General features: G+C 42.3%; 1 protein-coding gene across 8 annotated transcripts in view; it reads right to left on the bottom strand.

Annotated features, from left to right (window-relative positions):
* casz1 (castor zinc finger 1) overlaps positions 1-20,822 on the bottom strand; it is a 177,637-nt gene that overhangs the window by 22,783 nt on the left and 134,032 nt on the right. For 6 of the 8 annotated variants that reach the window (XM_067591931.1, XM_067591930.1, XM_067591929.1 and 3 more), the window contains 4 exons: positions 12,015-12,581; positions 5,395-6,295; positions 3,200-3,265; positions 393-489 (listed from right to left, as the gene is read on the bottom strand). In XM_067591931.1, the coding sequence (XP_067448032.1) occupies positions 393-489; positions 3,200-3,265; positions 5,395-6,295; positions 12,015-12,537 (1,587 nt within the window). In that variant the 5' untranslated portion in view covers positions 12,538-12,581. The remainder of the gene's footprint in view (positions 1-392; positions 490-3,199; positions 3,266-5,394; positions 6,296-12,014; positions 12,582-20,822) is intronic. The other 2 variants (XM_067591935.1, XM_067591928.1) reach the window with 1 other exon arrangement.

Consider the following 20,822-nt stretch of genomic DNA (forward strand, 5'->3'; position numbering starts at 1 on the left):
GACCAACTGTGTCTGCAAACTGAATGGGTGTTAACACCCATAGCCTGTTTGGCAGAATAAACTTTTCATCTGCGTAAACTTTGACTGGGTGTGACCACTAATGAAAAGATGACACGTTATTGTTTGTCTATCCTAGGAACACCACGTCCCCTTTATCATGTCCTGAAAAAAACAGAAGATGCTTAGCTTCAAGCCACCTTCTGTAACCCCTCCTTATTATGAAGGAACAAGCTCTTGGAGACTGAAGCATCAAATTTACCTTTGTCTTATTCTCCTCATTGTGTGAGAATATGAACTTTGAGGCACTCAGGTTATATGAAAGTTTGCAGAATACAGGAGAAAACATTTAAGATGTATTCGGGTGATGCTCAAAAAATTGATAAAGTACTCACGCTCACCTGGTAGTTACACTCAGGGTCCATGCAGTGGTAGTGCTCTCTGTACTGGTAGGCACAGTGCACGTGTCCACAGTGTTGACTCCCAGAGAACCTGAAAACCAAGTTGCATGACATTTCAATAGTTAAACATTTTAAGCCCCACACAAAACAGTGAATAAAACAACATCCAGAACACATCAGAGCTTATCGCACAGAGAACAGTCACAGGGATGAAAAAGCTGAATGATAAAGCAGCTCAGAAAGACGCCAGTGGGGTTCAAAAATAATCAACAGCAAATCAAGAACGATTAGTGAAGAAATTATTTGAAATTCCAAGAACAGGGCAAAATAAAACCAGTGAGGGAGTTTTCAAAGGCACTATGCTCATCTCACCTTCAGAGTCACAAAGCTCACACCTTCAAACTGACTTCTGCTTTCCACACTGCTGCAACAATTTACCCGTCTGTCACACCAATTTCAGCCAAATCATCTCCATTTATTTCCAAAGCAGCCGTAAGAGACACTTATTACACTGAAACCCTTTCCTATGACACACATACACACACAATCACTCACTCACTCAAGGATCGGGAACCCCGTGACTACTTTATTTCTCAACGCTGTGAAAATCCTTGTCAAATCAATGCACAGTTCTCTCGGGTTAACTGTAGTTTTACTCTGTGAGGAAAAGGGTTAGGTATCTTGAGATGTAGGGAACAGCTCTGTCTAGTCTCCACTCCAAACCCTGTCACGCTCTCATCTGGAGTCCAAAAACCAGATTTTAGCCTGGTGCTAGTTAAAAAAAAAAAGGCTGCTGCTTGCTACAGTACAGTCACTTTTACGGTGGTGATTATAAGCCTGACGATGATGACTGTTAAAATCCTCCAATTACCAGTGAAAACACACAAATAAACATTTGCATTGCTGCTGCCAAGAACTCCATCTGGTAGTGCAGAGGAGAGGGGGAAAAGGGGGCTAAGTAATATTTTTTCCATCTCTCTTTCTGTTTTTTCCTTGTTAGGATTATCCCAGAGCTGCATTTACAGATCACTTTGCTGAGTTCATTAAGCTAATTGAACGGCATATCCACTACTCTTTTTAAGTTGGTTGTGTGAGTGAGTGAACGTGTGTGTGTGTGTGTCTGGTAAATGGGGATGTATGTAGAGGGGGGCTTTGGGAAGGTTTGATGGCTCTTTTAAAAAAGACAAAACCAAAAGTTGAACTACGTGCGTGCCCACAATAAAGCCAACATATGTCCCGACCATTAGTGATTTCTATACTCTTCTTTCACATACATACACACACACGCACTCACACATTTACACTTATGAACACACAAAGCCCCCCCCGCCCCCCAGCCCCCTGAGACTGTAGCCCACCCCTCTGCTCATTGCCCAGCTGTATCACTTTGCCTCTGGACAATTCCCACTTGCCGCGTCAGGGGGCCTAATGGGCCGCTGCTATTCAGCAGCAGATTAAATATTAATATCGCCACGATACAGAGATTGCAGCGCATCTCCAGTTACAATAGAGATACACAGATCAAAGTGCCGCGGCAATAGTGGGTGCATGAAAGCATTTAAAGAGTGAAAACTGCAACTAAACACTACCAGGGTAGCTCTTTTAAACATCAAACTGTAGTGTGTTGAGGAGATGAAGAACTTTTTTTTTTCTCTCTTTTCACAAGGATTGGGTGCAAACACGTTTACAAAGCTGGTTTTTAGTATTAGTGTGCACTCATTAGCCCGAGCTCCAAAGAGGACCCTCCCCCGCTTCTACCTCCCCTCTCGGTGCTACATTTGCCCTTTTTATGAGCCCTCCTTTTCCATTTTTTTTCCTCCCTCCTCTTCTTCCCTTTCTCTTTTTTTCCCAACCTCAACACGGAAATTGAAACTGTATCTGGGCTTATCTGCAGCCTCCCCGTGCATCAACTGCCGAGATGTTTAGACAAATTTTATGCATTATGCAGCGCAAATATCAAAACAGTTCTTGGCAGTGCCAGCAGAAGCCTCATTAAAAATTCCTTAATTAAATCTTCTTGCAAAATGTAATCAGTCCAAGGAAGAGGTTTTGTGTGTGTGTGTGTGTGTGTGTGTGTGTGTGTGTGTGTGTGTGCAGAAGAGGATGTGTGTGTATGTGTGTATGTGTGTGTGTGTGTGTCTGTCAGTGCCAAGGCTTTGATTTGTGCCCTTCATGTTATGGCTTGGAGAAGTAATCATTAACGCCAAAGCCACTTTGGCTTTTCAAATGCTGTTTTTCTTTCTTTTTAAACTGAATAAACAAACAAGTGATAATCACCTTCTAGTGTCGGCTCAAAATGAATCCAGAATGGGGGACATTGTTCTGTGTCCATTGAAACGCAAGATACCTCCCCTCCCCTGATGTTTTTGTCTCTGTTGGTGTGAGTGACTGACTTTTTAGATCACTCAGTTCTTCATGTGTCCAACAATAAACGGCAGAACTCGAGAAGAACCCCTCCTAAGCTCATATCCTCCGTGTGTCAGTCACCGCGCAGAGATGCAGACGTATGTTCTCCTCAGTGTTTTAGTGCTATACGCACCGAGAGCTTTTATTCAAACAGTTACAGTAAGCTACCATCAAACCATTTCTCTTTCATTACCCCTCATCCTTCTACTTCCTCTCACCACATAAATTGGAGTCTTTTCTTAATTAATTCACTGCGCACTGAACATCCTCATAGCAGTCTACAATCTAGTTACATCACTGAATAAAACACACCATCAGTGGATAAAAAAAAAAAGGTTAGTCTGTGTTTTGGGTATATTTTTTCATTGGTGTAGCACATTGAGGGATTTGCATACCTGGCAATATATTTCTGGTAGAGGTTGATGTCGTCGCTGGCGGGTTTATCTGGTGGCAGGCCATTCCTAATGCAACAGCAAACACAAAGGAGACAGGATTAATGGTGAGGTTGGGCTGCCTGTTGTTAATAAAAACAAACTGACACAATATTTACTTACAAGCCGCTCCCAAACTTTGGACTATCAATATACATTTTCTTGTGGCATAACAGCATTTTCATGTGCCGTATGAATCAGAGATAGAAGGAGCACACTTTGATGCATGGTCTCCCAACCAATGGAAGGCAAAATGCAGGAGCAAAAGGACATTAATCTTTTATGGGGGTATTTTGGTGAGTGCTCGTATGCAAAACTGGATAATGGGGATGTGGAAGAAAAGCTCTGAAAAGGTCTTTTCTGATCATCTCTAAGGGCCTTGGCTCTAATGCTGATGTCAGTTTGTCTCCAATCAGTCTGGACTCAGCTCAGTCAAAGATGTGAGACTACACCGCTGCTTTAAAGGCACATGGATCAACTTAGTGCCAGTTTCCACTCAATCAGATTCAGGTCAAAACAGGAAATCAAGAAGGATTTGTCATATAGAAGTGTGCTGAGCAATGCTGTGTGCTTTTTGTCACCTGTGATGTGATTCCCTTCACGAAGCTGATAGCACTACTGTTTGTAGAGTGACAGTCATAATACAGTATTGGTTCTACTTGCTCCCTCTCAGCAATGGCATTTAGCTCCATGTGAGCAGCTCCACACGGGGGATGACCTGAGGTTAATCTGGCCCAGAGGGGAGGATGCGCTGCCAGACATTCTCCCTAGCCACCCTCCTACCCCCCCACCCCCCCGTCATCCCTGTATACAAGCACCAGACTGGGTCAGTTAGCCAAGCTTGCAGCTCCTCTGAGCCCCAACCTGACAAAGGCCAAAGCCTGAGGGAGAAGTGCCTGAGGGCTCTTGAACAGTGTCTTTGATAGGTCTTGACTAACTAGAGACAAGGTCAAAACCAATCAAACAGACTCTGGGAGCTGTTTCCTACTGGTAGTGCACGCGACTGTAGGCTAGCTCCCCAAACCCCTCGTTTGCTTCCTTTAAAGTGCACTCATCAGGCAGTGTTGAGTCGGCCCCTGTGACTCGCCGGGAGGTTAGTCATGGCTCCAAAGTAATTAAAGAGAGAGTTGTTACACCCTAGCCAAACGAAAGAAGTCACTCACTTTGCGATGACTGTGCTAAATCAGTCTCCACGGAGTGCTACAGCGAGTAAACACTTCATGTGCCTTCGCAACTCATCATGTTGTGGATCTATTGGGCGCTATGCGCTATTTCACACTACATTCCTGTTGGCTGCTGTGGAGGTAGCAATTACCTTTGCTTTAGGCTAACTGACTCATAGTAGCAGTTAAGTGTATGTGAGCTTCACATTAGCTCCAAGGTGTTCCACTGAGAGACTATCAGTGTTAAGAAGACAGACCTCTGAGCTTGGAATCTTTTCAATCCACCAGTAAACTTTAAATTGGAATTTTAATGAATTGTTATATGATTTATTAGCTGATTTTTAAATTTGCGTCAATAAGTGCACACTTATTACCAATAAGAGAGAGGACGCTTAAAGAAGCTACATGCTGTCTTTTCTTCCCCTCAACTTCTGAATATTTTATCACTTTATTGTTAACTCCACTGAGGAGGCTTTGGATATCTCAAAACCGACTTCACAGATTTCAATTAAATTTAGTGGGAAGTTCAGTAATGGGCAAAGGAATAATAGATTATTATTTTTTAGTGCAGATAGAATTTGTACTTTACTTTTTCACTCATTAGTCACTCACTTAATCCATCATCCACCTATAATTATAATGTAAAACAAATTTGAAAATTTAAAATCTGCATAGTTCTTTGATATTTCATACTGTTTACCTATGACACATTGCCTTTTGAGGGCACGGCCTATTTGACAAAGTACCATATCAACTCTGCGAGATTAAAGATAAATTTAAATGGCCATAACTCACTGGTCATTAGCCTGACTTACTTAAAATTTCGCACAATTGCTCCTTGTACAAAGCACTAACATTCATAAATTCCACAAATAATCAGCATTCTCTATTTCTATTAAAAAACAAAAGTATTAAAACAAATTAAAAGCATTGTGTAACCTTAGCAGAGGTATGAACTCTCTGAGTTCTTTATAGTTTCATATGAGGCAGACTTACTTAACGGAGGACACAGTGCCAGTGGTGATGGAGTCAGTCTTGGAAAAGCTGGACTTCAGGTAGTCAGAGGTGTTGAAGCTAATGTTACCCGCCTGGTCCATTGTAAGCCCCGGGGCGATGCTGGCCCCAGCTGCACCTACGGTAGGGACACCGGGAGCTCCAGGATTCCCTGGTGCTGTAGCGAGGACATTGGGCATCAGTGAAGCCTCGGAATTTCCTGGCATCAGCTTCTGAATTGTTCTAATGTCATACTTCGAAGGGCGGCCGACTTTGCCAGTCTTAAAGGCAATGGCACCACCCATGTCAGGGTTGCCCTCACCAGGCTTGAACAGGTGCAGAAACTTGACGTTCTCCAGGTCATACTTGGAGGGTCGCTTGTAAGCATTACCATTCTGCTGCTGTAGACTCTCACCCATCTTCAGCTTCTGGATAAAGAAGTCATACTTGGAGGCTCTGGACGCCATATTCTGGATGTGAGAGGGATTGGATGGCTGTGGAGTGCCCAGCTGAGGTCCTCCTGGCTGTTTGTGATCCAGGCTGGGGGGGTAGATCCGTGCCTCGGACCCTGGGAGGCACCCAGAATTCTGGAGCATGGTAGCATTCTTCTCTTGGGCCAGTTTTGAGTTGAGGTCATCTGGTTTGGGTGGGGAAGCATGCATGGGCCAAGGTAGGGTCTCACCGGCTTTTAGCTTGCGGATGTACTCTTCGTACTTGGAGAAGCGGGCACGCCGTGAAGCCTCCTCACTGCTGAGGGATGAGGGGTCTGAGGTAGCGGCTTTGAGCTTCTCAAAGCTGATCTTCTTGGTCAGCTCATCCCTTACCTGCTGGTCATCATATCCGAACATTCCCAAAAACTCATTCATGGTGTTGGCTGCATAGTCTCGCAGGGCAGATGCTTCTCCTGAAAAAGAGTAGAGAGCTCATATGTAAGAGGTAGGATTGTTATAACTGCTTTCAGATTCCTCCTTTTAAAACATAATGATTTTAAACTTTAGCAAACAGAGTCCTTCATTGGTGCTGACTGAAATCAGTGTAACAAAGTCTTTACTTGCTAAACAGCACATAGTTATTTATATTAGTACATTTGTTTTTTAATTACAGTAGTGAAACTGAAACCAACTTTAGCCTTTGCTCAAGACGTGTTAATCAGTAGCCAAATTCAGGTCACTCAATCAGTTTACCAAATGGTTTTCTCACTTCATGTTGAATGATGCTCCTTTGACAAGTGTTACACTGTCACTATGCTTTGTAGTGGATGGATGGTCTACTGTATGTGCGATAATTAAGGTTTTTATTTGGCAGCAATTACTCTAGTTACAAATGGATTAATCTGGCAAAGTAGCTTTGTGTTACAAGTGTAGACTATATTTTGTCGGCTCAATTAATGAAACAACGCTCTCACCTCAATGTTTTGGCAAATACAGTGTTACTTTCATACTGGAAGACTGCTAACTAAGAGAACTACATCTTTTACATTATGCAACATGGTAAAGTGTATCTATTTTCTGAATATCAAATATAACTGATGTGATGCTGTTATCCTCTTGATTTCAGACAGTAAAAAAGTGAATTTAACAACAGGAAAAGTGTTTCTGCACAGCAAGCTACAACAACATCTGTACATTTCTCTGTATTTAGGTGTCTACAAACAAGCAGTCTGAGGCAATGCTCTTCCTGTTTTGGTTGCACTATAAGTCAGTCCTGCAGAATCTGCGGGTGAATGCACCAAGGGCCAACTGAATAAACAAACTTTTTTCTCATTTTTCTCAGCTCATGTTATGCTATCAAAATTAAGTTTGAGATAAGCTGTAGTGGTCAATATTTTACATGAATATTCCACTCATAAGAGCACAAAATCTTAGTAACTACATTAAGAGATCAACAACATATTTGACACTATAATATAAATGTACAAGTGAAGCTTTAGAAAGAAAATCTATTTATACACCTTCTTGGAAATGAAGGAGCATTATCGGCAAATTTCCCTGTTTTAAATGACTGATGCTGAAAGATATGAAAATGATCAAATTTGAATTATCTGCTGAATATGTCATGTTGAGTATTCATAAAATCCCCTTTGAGTCTTGGTGTAAAGTATTTGAAAATATGATAATTGTGTCACCTTCAAAAGTGAAATTAATCTTTTTACACATTTGTGAACAGAAACATCACTTTCATTTTAAGAGTCCATTAAATTGGACAACTTCCCCAAGGACATGGACAACATATAGTCAATGTATAGTTTAATTGCATTACGTGGAGATTAATTCTGGCCCATTAACTTTCATCCAGGTTAGCGCAAGGGGTCAGAGAGTGGGGAAAAGGGAAAAATGGTTTTGCCTGAAAGCAGTGGAGGGACTCTGCATAAAGAAGAAGAGCATGAGCGGAGAGGAAAAAAGTGCAGAGGAAGGGTGAGAGAGAGACACAAAGAGAAAAAGAGAGAGGGAGGACAGTTGTGTTTTAATTCCAAAAATCTCTCCTTGCGTCAGTTTGCATGTTAGGCAGAATCTCAGAATACAAGCATGCTGGTAATGCACCAGATAATAATTTCACCCGAGGCATGTAAAACTTTTGGCCCTCTTAAATCATCATTAGTACAGTCACAGGATCAGCGTCTAAAGCTTTTTTTTAAAATGTGTTTTATTGCTTTTTTCATCAGCAACACATGAGCTGGCCAGAGGTAATACCACCTACCACCCGGGTAATTAATACACAAATATTTCTGCTCTTGTCTCAGATTTCTCAGTTATTGCTAAATCAGTCGCTGCGCCCTGCTTTTCACATCTCCTGTGTAGCATGTAAAATAATCCCCTAAATTTCCATTCACTGCTTTGGGGTTGCTCCTCTGCGCGGTGGATCAGTATGAAAGAGTATCTGGTGGATCGAAAGGGCATGAAAAATTTAAGAGAAATGGAGAGGAAATACCTGCATGTTTGCCACAGATTATTTTATCAAATCTACCATGTTTCCACATGTACTGAAACCACAGAGTGACACACTACAAACTATACTAGAATTCTGTTTTTCTATACTTTCTTGGTACTGATTCCCTTTTCGTTTTTTATTTTAGCCGTTGTGATAATAGCACTTGGCATAAGATCACAAGAACGACATCTGAACATTTGAAATATCATTTAACACATATACACATTTGGCTAAACAATCTCATTTGATTTAGGTGTCGATAACCTTAGTGCTTGGCTAGATTTTACTGATACTGTATTTATAAGGGCATCTCAGGTCACAGAATATCATATAGCACTAAAGTTAGGGCAGACCCGCCCACACCAGAAAATGAAACTGAAAAGGGCACTAGACTTTACTGAGCGAGGGGTGATATTTAAAAAGGACAAATTATAATAGACGTTTTGGATGGAAATCATATCTCCAAATTTCTAAATGCAAAATTTAAAAAAGAATTATAATAATTTATATAAATGTTGTCAGTTACGTTGATTATGTAGCGACTTTGAGTAGCTTCATGTCTTTGGTGTGGTTATCATATTAGAGAAAACATCTATAAGTTTTGAGGCAGATTTCATTTCTAATTGCTGCAGAGAGACAAGCGGTTTCTGTCACGGGAGCACTGACATCCCTTCTTTCATATTCTATTTGCTTATGGTATTATTATCACCTTCTCCAAAAAGAAAAAAAAAATTGGAAAAGTGTCTTTATTTATCAGCGAAGCCATGTGACATGCTATCAATGAAAGGCAAATGTATGGACTTGAAAGGATTATGACTGGGACCGTCAGGAGATAAGCTTTCTAAAACACTATGTAAAGGACTTTTCTATTCAAGTCCTATCTGCCTGCCTCTGTGTGACACCAGGTGGGAAACCACGGCTGGCGAATGAGTTAAAGTACGATTGGTCCCACTACGCGATCCCTTCAAAAAATAAAATAAATAAATAAACCTCTTTTTCTCCTGTTCCCTAACACGTCTGACATAACCCTCTTTACTCTCTCTGGTGTCACTGGAAAATCTTCCTAATCTTGACACTTCAGGCCAGCAAAAACCAACACGACACAGACCTGCCTTGTCTATATTTGAGGCAATTAGGCCACATTTTCCCCTTTCCAGATATGATAACAGATGGGCATTATATCTCCTCTTGGCTGACCAAACATGGCCATCAGTGTGGCATAGCTTCTCTGCTCGCAGGACTGAGAGGCAGAGGTGTCGCTGATGATAAAGGTGCACGCGAATGGCTATATATGGACTAATCTAGAGTTTGAATACCCTCTAAAGGGTGTCAGTTTTGAACCACCATATGCACAATGTACATAATAATGTGAGGTGAGTTCAGTCAGAGAAAGTTTTGAATAGTGGATTTTTTTTTATATGGTACAATCATTTAAATAGAGTTTTATAAAGCAATTTGTGTTCATCTTATTGAATTAGTTTAAGTGTGTTTTGTTTGAATGGACAGTGGTATCCTAATAAAGCTTTGAATAAATGACATATGCATTTGTTTGGACTAATTTAACACACACAAAACTGTACGGAGCTTCAAACTTCCTCGCTGTTTGGTTAGTTAATTAACAGGCAGTAAATAGAGAGGGCTTTGAAACAGCTTGAAATGAACAATAACCTTTTACAGTGAACCCAGAATTGCAAATGGAAGTCATGGTCAAGCCTGTTTGATCCATCGCTATGAGCATCTCTGTCATTGCTTTCATAGCTTTTATTCATTGGTTTTTCCATTGACTGGCTTATGAGGGCTCTAATGCGACATCTAAATTATCTAGGAAAAGTATTCTGGGGTTTTGCACTGATAGGAAATCCGCACGATGCCTCAATGTGAGGAGTTAAATGTTTTGAAGGTCGCAGTTTCTCTCATTGATCTTGCAATGTTTGTTAATTACATTGTCACTGATGTTGTGAGAGATAATTAAGCCACTATGTTTATATGCATAATTATGTGCACTCCGCATCAGCCTTTGAAAGACAGCGGCGAGAGAGAGAGAGAGAGAGAGAGAGAGAGTGAGAGAGAGAGTGAGAGAGAGAGAAAGAGAGAGACGAAAAATGTTTTAATTGTGAGCTGAGCAGAAACATGGCAATATAGATGCCCTAGTTACAATCAACAAAGAGCAACTCTGAAAAAAAAAAAAAAACACTCCAAAGACAAGATTTACAACTGATGCAGTATGCTCTCCCCGCTGTCTTCAAACACTCTGGCTTTGTTGTGAGATGTAAAGTAGTAAAGGGAGCCAGTGGAGGGAAAGGTGTAGGCCTGCTGCACAACAGAAATACATATTTACAGACAGGCTTTTTTTATGGTCATGAAATAAACACAAAATGACTAATTTAAACCACAAAGCCTTTTTCATTTGTCTCTGAAATGAAACCTGCTTCACTTTCTCAGAAGCCCCTGCCCCCAGCTCTCTGTGTGGCCAAAAGTACTGCTGTATACTTGGGGAAAACAAAAAAAAAAAAAAAAAATGACGACAAAAAAAAGCATGTGTACATGACTCTGAGGTATATACCTAAACCTAGATGAAAGGCCAAAAAACTGTTATACTGAGGTGAGCAAGCACAAAACAAAACTTGTTTTTGTACCGCAACAACCGGTCTCACCTTCAAATTGCCGTTTTTTTTTCTCTGGGTGTCTGTGTAACAGGCTTTATCTATTCATATAACCGAGTTCTGTTTTTTTTCTCCTATTTACAGCTCTGTGTTTTAACTTCTGCTATAAAAAGGCCAATCTCTCCTATAGTCGGTACGCTTCTAGTTTCAAGGGTCACAAAGTGTACGACCGTAAACTGTACATTCTGAAAAGATTGTTTGTGCTGTTAACACACTCTTGTGCTACTTCAGAATGGCTGCTGAAAATCTCTGCCAGCTTTATCTATTTGATAATCAGTGAATTATACTGAGGGAACATCATGTCACAATTAAACAGGGGTTATTATGAGTCATTTACAAGAGCACATAGTTTTAATGCATTTATTAAAATATGTTCATGTCTGCTAACAACTGGGGCCACTGCAGTTTGTGAGAAGATAATAACTTTCCCTATTCTGACTTTATTTGACAACTGATCTCTTGGATTTGACAACTGTGAAAAAAAGAGTGTTTGCCAGAAACACACTCCTCCACTGCAAGACTACGACTCCATGTAATAGAGGAGCTTGAAGCGGTGGCTAAGTTTAGTGAGCTTAGGGAAAAATCAAAGACTCAATATGTAATCCTGGGTGTAATATGAAGCTTAGCCTGGCCCTGCCATGCGCTCTTGGCCCGCAGCTGCTGGGAGAGTGCATAAACTGCCTTATGTTGTAAGCCTACTCCATTTATGAATTTCTACGTACAGTTAACCACACACTGACAAGTTCCTGTTTTCCCCCCATGGCCTGCCAGTTGAATCTGTCTTTAGGGTAATAATGTCACTGGCTATTCATAATGTAACTCTAGAGCGTCTCTTTCCAATAATGGGCACACTTAAGCTTATGTGGATGTGGCAATGTCACCCGCCTTCTATCTAAGCCTTTGCCCCTTAATACTATGAAGTGGAATGTTTTAAAGGGCAAAGGTAGTGTTGGTTTAAGATGAGCATGTATAAATCAGTAATGCCGGGACGTCATAAGGAAATTTATTGGCGGATAGCGAGTCGAAATATACCTGGAGAAGAGAAAGGTGCTTGGCGACTCTGGGCCTCGCTTGCCGGCATGTAGGTGTCAGTTTTTGAAGGCCTGTCTTCTACTTCTTTGTCGTCATGGTAACTGCCATCCTGAGACCCTGCCAAGGGCTCTGCCTCCTCTGCATTGTCTTCATCATCGCTGCAGCCTTTGGGCTGTACCATGTACACGCCCTCAGGAGGGCCATCTTCGTCATTGCTGACTTTGAGTTCGTGCTCCTGCTCATCCCCGCACTCAGGAGCTGGCGGCTCATCACCGTACTCGCCGTTGACCCACTTCTCGATGGCCTCGCGTCTCTTCTGGTCCTCCTCTAGGCTCTGACTTAGGCTCAGGCTCTCGGGGAAGTTGGTCTCATTGTCATCGTAGTGGGAACTGCCACGCTCACTATTTTCTGCTACACTCTGGTCTCCCTCTGCGTTCTGGGAGCTGCTGTCGAACACCACCTGGCGGCTCAGCTTGGCACAGATAGCATTGAGTTTTAGGCCACCTTTCCTTTTGGCGGCCATCTTGGATTTTCCTGAGGTCGTTTCAGTGCATAAACTCCTTTCAGCTGATGGAAACAAGAACAAAGAAAAAATATATAAGATTAGTCAAGGCTGCGGACCAGCATGCTTCCAGTATCAACAGAAACAACATTTGAAGCAGCTTTTCAGTGTCATTAACTTGTACTGATTTTAAAGATCACAATGGAAAAACAAACTGACAGAACAATGGTGACTGCTGCTATTAATAACATCCAAAAGCACTTAACAATAACAGCACAAGACTGGAAGGACACGGAGAGATACTGTACATATCTTTCTAAGTCACACCTCCACGGTCAGCTCAGAGTTTAACAGTAGTGGAAAAAAAAAAAAAGGAGAAAAAAGCACCAGCAGCTGAAACCACAGGCAGATAGGTATCAGACCCCCTACTACAGTACAAGCAGCACATACACTGCTACATAATCCTTCACATGACAGCGCTATAGAGACACTGTGAAATGTTATCTTCACTCTCACCTCAAGAGGCTGTGGTCCTGCCACTGAGTGGGGGGCTGCACAGCATTAAAGCTGTCAGGATGTAGAGTGAAAATGCTGAGCACTTTTGAGCTTTTTGGAGCCGCGTTCTCATGTTGGCTATTCAGTGGGATTAGACTCATAACTGTTTTTGTGGAGGCTGCTTATTTCACTTTATTAAAGAGGAAAAAATGCACCATCCATCTACTCTCTTTCTACCCTCTACTGTTTTTTTTTTACTGGTGATCCAACCGAGACAGGGTAACACGGGGTACATCGTGCAAAAACATGTTGTAGTTACCGTGTTTTACATATCTTTACTTCACACTTTACTTGACATACTGCACAGTCTCTGCATTTTTCCTTGGTGCGGCCCCTCTGAACAATAGAGCATGATAGAGTGTGCTTTGGGGCAGGAATGGGTGGCATTATTTCAACCCAAGTGGGGCTATCTTTATAACATGTCCTGTGATGAGGCAGGAACAGCTGCCTGTGGCATTCCATATCCAGAGCTGCCTTTTTAGGGCAGAAACTGCACTCTGTTACCTTTCACTTTATTTCCAGAGCCACCAAAGTTCACCTTCCAGCGGCATTTTCCAGACTCAAAATCAAGGCCAGATCATTATCAAGTTGTAAATAACTTTTAAAAAGCAAGCAGGTGGTGACTATGAGTACTAAAGCTTTTATGATATTAAAAGGAAAGCGGTAGAATCAACAAGAATGAAACAACAAACAAACTTGTTGACTTGTGTTAAGTCTTTTTTATTCAGTTGTATGTAAAGCTTTGTCGGTTATGGCTTAGTGAAAACAGTTAACCACCATGCCACAGTGAAGATAATTCTCCTTGTGAAGTTGTACTGAATCTCCATCTTAACTCAGTGGTTAAGATAATACGCTATCCTGAGGTACGGACACACCATTTCAGTGGAGAAAAATGTGTGATATCAGAGGTTACAAAGTTCTATCTTAAAGACTCAATTCACTTTCTATAACAATGAGCACAAGCCTCTTCATTTTCCCCTCAGCCATAAAGCCAAGCACAATCATGTGTGAGCCATTGCCGGCATTATGTAAATCACATCGATGCAACATAAAATCCTGTTTTCATTTTCTTTTGCAAAGCTATGGAATCATTAGAGGATATACAATTTGAAGGAGTTTACAGATCACTCCGTCGCCAGACAATGCACCCCCGTGCTCCCCACACATGCTTTCTCAGTTACTGTATTTACATTGCAGGCTTCCTCTCTGAAACAATGACTTCAGGAATTATGTAGTTTTGAGGGGGGCCATATATCAGCAGCACATTACGCTACAATTTAGTGTTAGACAATTGCAGGCCGGGGTGAAAGGGTCACCTTTTAGAGGACAGCAATTTTGGGAAAAAAAATCAGCTGGAAAAACTATTAGGAGGTGGAAGACATAAATTTTCAAGTTTTTTTTTCAGAAACACCCCCCCAAGGAAGATTGAGGTCATTTGGGTGTTGCAGTGGAGGTCATTTTTTCTGTTTACTGTGTTCAGTATTTCATGCTTTAACTACCGATTTCCTTTGCATTGCAATCTCAAGCTCCTTGTAGGAAATGACCCCTACACAGTTGTTTCTTTCCATTAGTGAGTATTTATGTGTGATTTTCTGTTAACAATGAGGAGCGTGAGTAGAGGACCAAGTGCTACCGGTTGAGTATCTAAGCAGGCCTCTAACTGTTTTATCAGACATCTTAAGCATATATTCAATGTTTCCTTTCTTTAAAAGTAAAGCGTACTTTAAAACAAATTTAATATTGTGAGCTGCCCCTGAGGAGGAACATGCTATGGTTCGATGGTTTATGGAAGCTGTCTAAACTATTATTTATGCTGAGGGTTTCTGTCCACAGCAGCTTTTTGCCGTTGCTTACAATAGGGATTGCTATGGTAACACTAAGCTGTTTACCTCAAGTCGTTTGTGTGCATGATAGCGTACAATGATATAAAATCTAAGGGGACCTACATGAAAGAACAACTTTTCCCTCTGGGACTAACTCCCCCACCTCCCAGAGAGTCCAGTAAGCATTCTGCCTTATTAATGAATATCAGAAAGAAAAACAACGCTGTCACATGGATCGGACATTATTTACAGTCTGTTTTAGCCTGGTGTGCTAATTGTCAAGGAGAAGACACCTCAGTAAGCACTGGGAGTTGGAAAAAAAAGAGGCAGGATTGAATTTGAACACAACAGCTGAAACTAATTTTTCCAACTGCTTATGTTAACTGTGACACTATTTTTACTGGAAACAGTGCAGGGCTACAAAGGAGCGCCATATACTGTCTGTATAAGGCCAAAACCCGAGGAAAAAGTTCGGAAACTATTCTAAATACATTTGGACTAGGTCAGGTTCTTTTTCATCTTCAGTCAAAAAGAAGCGCATCGAAGTTCCTTCAGGCCCTGTTTCTTCTCAGAGCCGGATGACACAAGTTGTGTTCAAGTCGAGCCCTCTGCACTGGCAAACTTACACTTCCACAGCTCTGAGCCCCACAGGTCTTGTTGGTTTTTGATGCAGACTCTCTGTTTGTGTGCCAGAATAATATCACGCCCAATCAAGTGGTGTTTCAAATCCTAATAACGCTGTTGGAAGTGCATTATTTCTGTGAACGTGCACAGACTGTAATCAAGGCTCCTTCAGGTTAAGGATGTGGGAGTTAACAATGGTTGTGACTGGCAGGGTCACAGCTTTACTTCTTTCTGACATACAAGACGACGCGGCTTATGTGCGTCCAAAACGCTCGTGTACTCATCTTATGTAAGATGTAAAGTCACATGTACGACAAAATTGAATAACTCGCCTTTATTGTTCATTCAGAATGAAGCGCTGCGCCATAAACACGCCGACTCCCTGCAGTGTTGTTAGTTTGTATGGAGCGATCACACAGGAGGGTCTGTGTATAAGAGAGGTAGATATTACCTGTTTAAACTGAGGCTTATCTCTTCACCTAATCAAACACAGGTACAGGGCTTGTTGTAGATTCCTGCTGAGTTTCAACATGACTGACACAGGGACAAACCCCCCGCAATATCTCGAGTTAATTAATACAAACAGGGTCCGGGAGATGTCTGTTCAGCACAGGATTATTTTACAATATGTAACCGAGAGTTGCTCTAGCGCTTTAAAAAAGCTTACAACTTTATGAAACTTTGGCAGATTAATCAACAAGGCTGCAGCTCCCTGTGTGTAGCTCAGTCAACCTTTTGTGTCTCTGGCTCTTGAGGGAGTTGTATGTGTGAGTGAGTATGCGTGCATATGTGTTTTAGGGAAATCACTGAGCCACACAGGTAAACATAGACACAGACACACTTAAAAATTACCATGTTTTTATTTTTGCAAATTTACGGCTTGCAGGAAGAGAATGTTTTTCTCTTCTCTCTCTTTCTCTCTCTCCCCCTGCATGGTAGAGAGGTTGCAGCAGCCGCAAAGAAGTCAAGCGGAAAGCCACTGATGGACAACTACGCCACGACACCCAGACCCCAGCATCTGGCCCCTTTCTCATTTTTATTACACAAGAATAACAATAAGCAGGTCGCCGACCCCGCCGTGAGATTTTGCCACAGTTTTCCAACAGTCGGTGAAGCCGTTGCTGAGAAATTTCCATTTTTCCGCATGCATATTTAATTGAGTTTTGTCCCAGTGGTGCGGAAATGATTTGTTTTTTGCTCTCTGTTCACTTGACTCCTCTTCGGAGTCGCTAACCCTGATTAAGACGTTCCCGTTAATTTCCCAGCGCACACCTTTTTTTTGTGCATTAATGGTTCTGATCGTCTAATTAAAACTTCTCAGCTCGGCTGCTGATCACCGCTCGTTGTGCCTCTGACCTGAAGTTTTAATTGCCGCATCAGAAGCGATAATAATAATTTTGAGGTTCTGATGATTAAAAACAATGCCATTGCCAACTAGTTGATAGATGAGGGTTTGGGGGTGGGCACATCAGAGAAGTTTATGCAGAGAGGGGATTCAGAAAGGGGGCTGTAAAGGCGGGTATACAGTACCGAGGAGCAAGAAGGGTGGGGGGGAGATTACTACTGTAGGTATTCACTGAGGAGAAGGGGGTGGCAGAGCATATGGAAATCTCCCAACCCTCCTGTCCCTCAGAGTCTTCCTGAAGAAACAGGTTTGGCTGGCACTGGGACTTAGTGTTCCCCACCTCAAATCTAAATCTGCCACTGACTGATCCACTTTGGAGCTCTACTCACTTGGCAGGTTTGCCATGTTGGGGAAGAGAGAGAAAAAGAGAGCACGAGAGAAGGAACGATAAAGGCACATAAAAGATGACGACAGTCCAATACCCTCTGCTTATTTTCATAAAAAGATAATAGCACAGTAGGCGCAGCACAAAAGGCACATTGTTCATAAAGGGACTGAATGGAAAAAAGGAACCTGTGGTGACTGTTGTCTCTGTCATAAAACATGATACTGATGAGATATACTGTATACGTAGATTACTGTCAAAACAGGAGAAGTGAGTTGCTTTTGATCTTCTTTTAAACTGTACTTTCACACTGTACTTTACACATCACACAAACTGAAGTGATGATAGGAAATGATTCAGGCATGAAGAGAAAGACTGTACAACCGGGAAACTGCCACCAGCACCTATCTGTCACATTTTGTTCTTTTTTTAACAACTGGATTTCTAATGGATTTTTTTTTAGGTTCCACTACAGGATCAATGTTTCGCTCTGTAACAATCTGTACATGCGTGCAGGCAGGCAGGCACATACAGTACACAGACATGCGGACATACAGTGAGGACGTAGCTGTCTTCTCTCCCCTGCCCCCTACCCTCCCCCTGTCCCTCTCTCTCACAAATCTATTTTATTATTAATCAGTTGGTTGCACATCTGCCTGCTTGTTGTTGTTGTTTTTTTTTTCTATCAATAAAGCACTTATTGCTTTTAGTCTAGAATGTGACCTTGCACATTGTGTGCTGTCTTTCTGGGGGTGCCGACCTTGAAGGACCCGTTTGGACTATTTCACTTCTGCGCCGTCCAAGGGCTGTTATCAAACACAAGCCCTCAGCCAAGTGCCACGCTCCCGTCACATCACCGCAAAACACAAACAAGACGCTGCAGGACAAAGGCGGACGCAAAACGCCCCCAGTAACACACACACTGACTGCACAGGACAATGGCTGAAGAAAACAATGTATATTTCAAGTGCAGGCGGAAGAGGAAAGACGTTGAACTTGAGGGCAATCAGGCAGGAAAGTTGAAATCTAAGGACAAATACGCCCTCTGGCTTCATCACAAACAGGGTAATTATGGTATTTTCCAGAACAGAGGACAAGCAGCCTAAAATGGTCTAAGGGAGAAAAAAAAGCAATCTGACATGAGTGACAAGAACCATTCTGACAGCCACGTACCAAAACAGCCAACTTTTATTCAGTTTGCTGCTTAGGGTTATTCACAGAACACACGACTAACTTGTTAAAATTGTACATCAAATCTGGACTCACAGCTGGCACCAGATGACGACTTAATTTGTGAGTGTATGTGTTGCAGGAGGCAAAAACTTTGCTTTTAAAAAAAAAAATACACAAATGCACACAGTCCCATGTTTCCACAAACTGAAACAAGGGAAATTTATTCCTGCAGCTTTGTTTTGAAGCTCAGCTTCTATGTTCAGTTTCAAGACACCAGGAGTGCAATTTGATAAGCCATCCGCCATGGTAAATGAGCAGACGACCCCTGTGTCCCTCCCTCATGGTTGCTGCGCTTGGTGCGGCAGCAAGGCAGTGTGGGTAGTACAGTGGAGAAGGGGCTCAGCGGTGCACCTCTCAAGGGCCCTTGAGCTAATATCTGTACAGATTAACTGCTTCAGTTGTATTTTGGTCACGGGGATCTCTCTTCGCCTTTGTGGCTTGTTGGGAGGGAGAGGGGGAGATGTGTGTGAGTGTGTGTATTGTGCTTGTACGGGTGTTAGTTACACACTTTCTTCTGCTGCGAAGCAAACAGCCTACAGTAAGAGGTCAGGAACCCCCAGACTGGTGTGTGTCACTCCATGTCATAATCTTTGGGGCCATATTTAATTTACCACAATCCGGAGTTGCACTGCTGAGTAAGTCATCCCCATCCTCTTACCATCACCTACCCCCCTCTATTTCTCCACAGAACACACACACACACACACACACAGACACACACACGCACGCACACACAGTGTCAATCCTCCAGGGTAAACTCAGCACACGTCGCTCCATTAGTTATCAATTAAGTCTGGAAATCTCCACCTGGCATACACACACAGATGAAGCCGGCACACATACGTAGCACCCCTCTCAACAGGAAGTTGAGGAGAGCATGCCTTATTTGACTGTAAGTGTGAGTGAGAGAGTGTGTTTGTGTGTCCATGCGGGTGGCACTTTTGTCCATGAGGTTAACCTTGATATGAGGCCCTGTCAGGCCAGATAATGTCAATCAATGACAAGCCCTCACAGATAACCCCTAATGTGAAGCCTAAAAAGCAAAGCTGTTTAGATCTTTAGACATGCCCCCTTTCACCAGCATATGAATTGCATTACAAGGAAATGAGCTGTGGCATTTCTTTAATAAGACTCTTAAGACATTTTGACAGCATATACGGCACTCTGCCGTTAAAAAAATTAAATAAAGCCCCCACTGACAAAGCCTTCCTCACACAAGGCAGTGTTCTGATGGGCAGATCCGAGTCCCTGCTAAGTGGAGGAGAGGAAAAGACATGTGGAGGGGATGGGGGAGGGTGTGAGGGGGAGAAGGGTGGACCTTATCCTTCTTTTTTCTCAAGCTCCCGGGGACTTCTTAATTGATTTCCAAGGTTACGTTTCAAATTTGTTTTTCAGATACGGGGGCCTTGTGAACGAGAGTGCAAGTCAATGTTTTTCAAGCAATTTCCCTAAATTCATCCCGGTTTGGAATGTTTGCATCAGATCTCGTTGACCTCCTCCTCCCACCCCCTCCCACCTTTCCCCCCTTTGCTCTTTTTCTTTTCTCTCTCTCTCCTTGAAAAGAAAGAAGGAGGTGACATTAACCCAAACAAGCATGTATTTCCAGACAGGATGCCTGTGCTGACAACATCGATCCCTGGCTACCATTAAAACATTTGCTCTGCCTGACAGACTTTTCCTCTTTTGGACTTTATATGCGCTAGAATGAATCACAGGTGCCCGTTAAAATGTCATCCTGGACAGGTTGTCTACCTGTCCAAAAATGACCCACGGCTTCCAAAAAAAATCTGAGGCTTTTTTTTTTGCACACTGAGTAACTTTTTATTACATTCTGCATTAGATGTTCAATGCAGTCTTCTTATGAAGCACAATTAAATTTTGATCAAAATACTTTCTTTGTAGAGCTGAGAGAGGAAGTGATGAGAATGAGTCTTCCTGCTCGTGGGATTTGCATTTTTTAGACCCTGTGGCTGTGAGTCCCCTGCCAGATATTTAGTTTGTTATCTTTTGCTTTTCTGATAAGCAGGATGGGAGTGACAATGGGGTTGGAATGATATATGACATTTTAAAGTGTATGTGAGTCTGTACGTGGTTGGGGAAGGGTAGGTCTGTGCACAATACCCTGTAAACACATATGTTAAGTGGCTGTTACCAATATTAACTCTGTGTGTGTGTGTGTGTGTGTGTGTGTGTGTGTGTGTGTGTGTGTGTGTGTGAGTTGGTGTATGTATGTGTTGTGTGCCTGCAAGCAGGATTTGTAGACAGCAGGGCATTGTGCTCTGTGCTCTCCTTCTGCTCCTCTTTGTCTAGTGGCTGCAGGTCACGTCATTTGCTCTGAGAC

This window comes from Thunnus thynnus, chromosome 6, assembly GCF_963924715.1.
Source record: "Thunnus thynnus chromosome 6, fThuThy2.1, whole genome shotgun sequence".
NCBI lineage: Eukaryota > Metazoa > Chordata > Actinopteri > Scombriformes > Scombridae > Thunnus > Thunnus thynnus.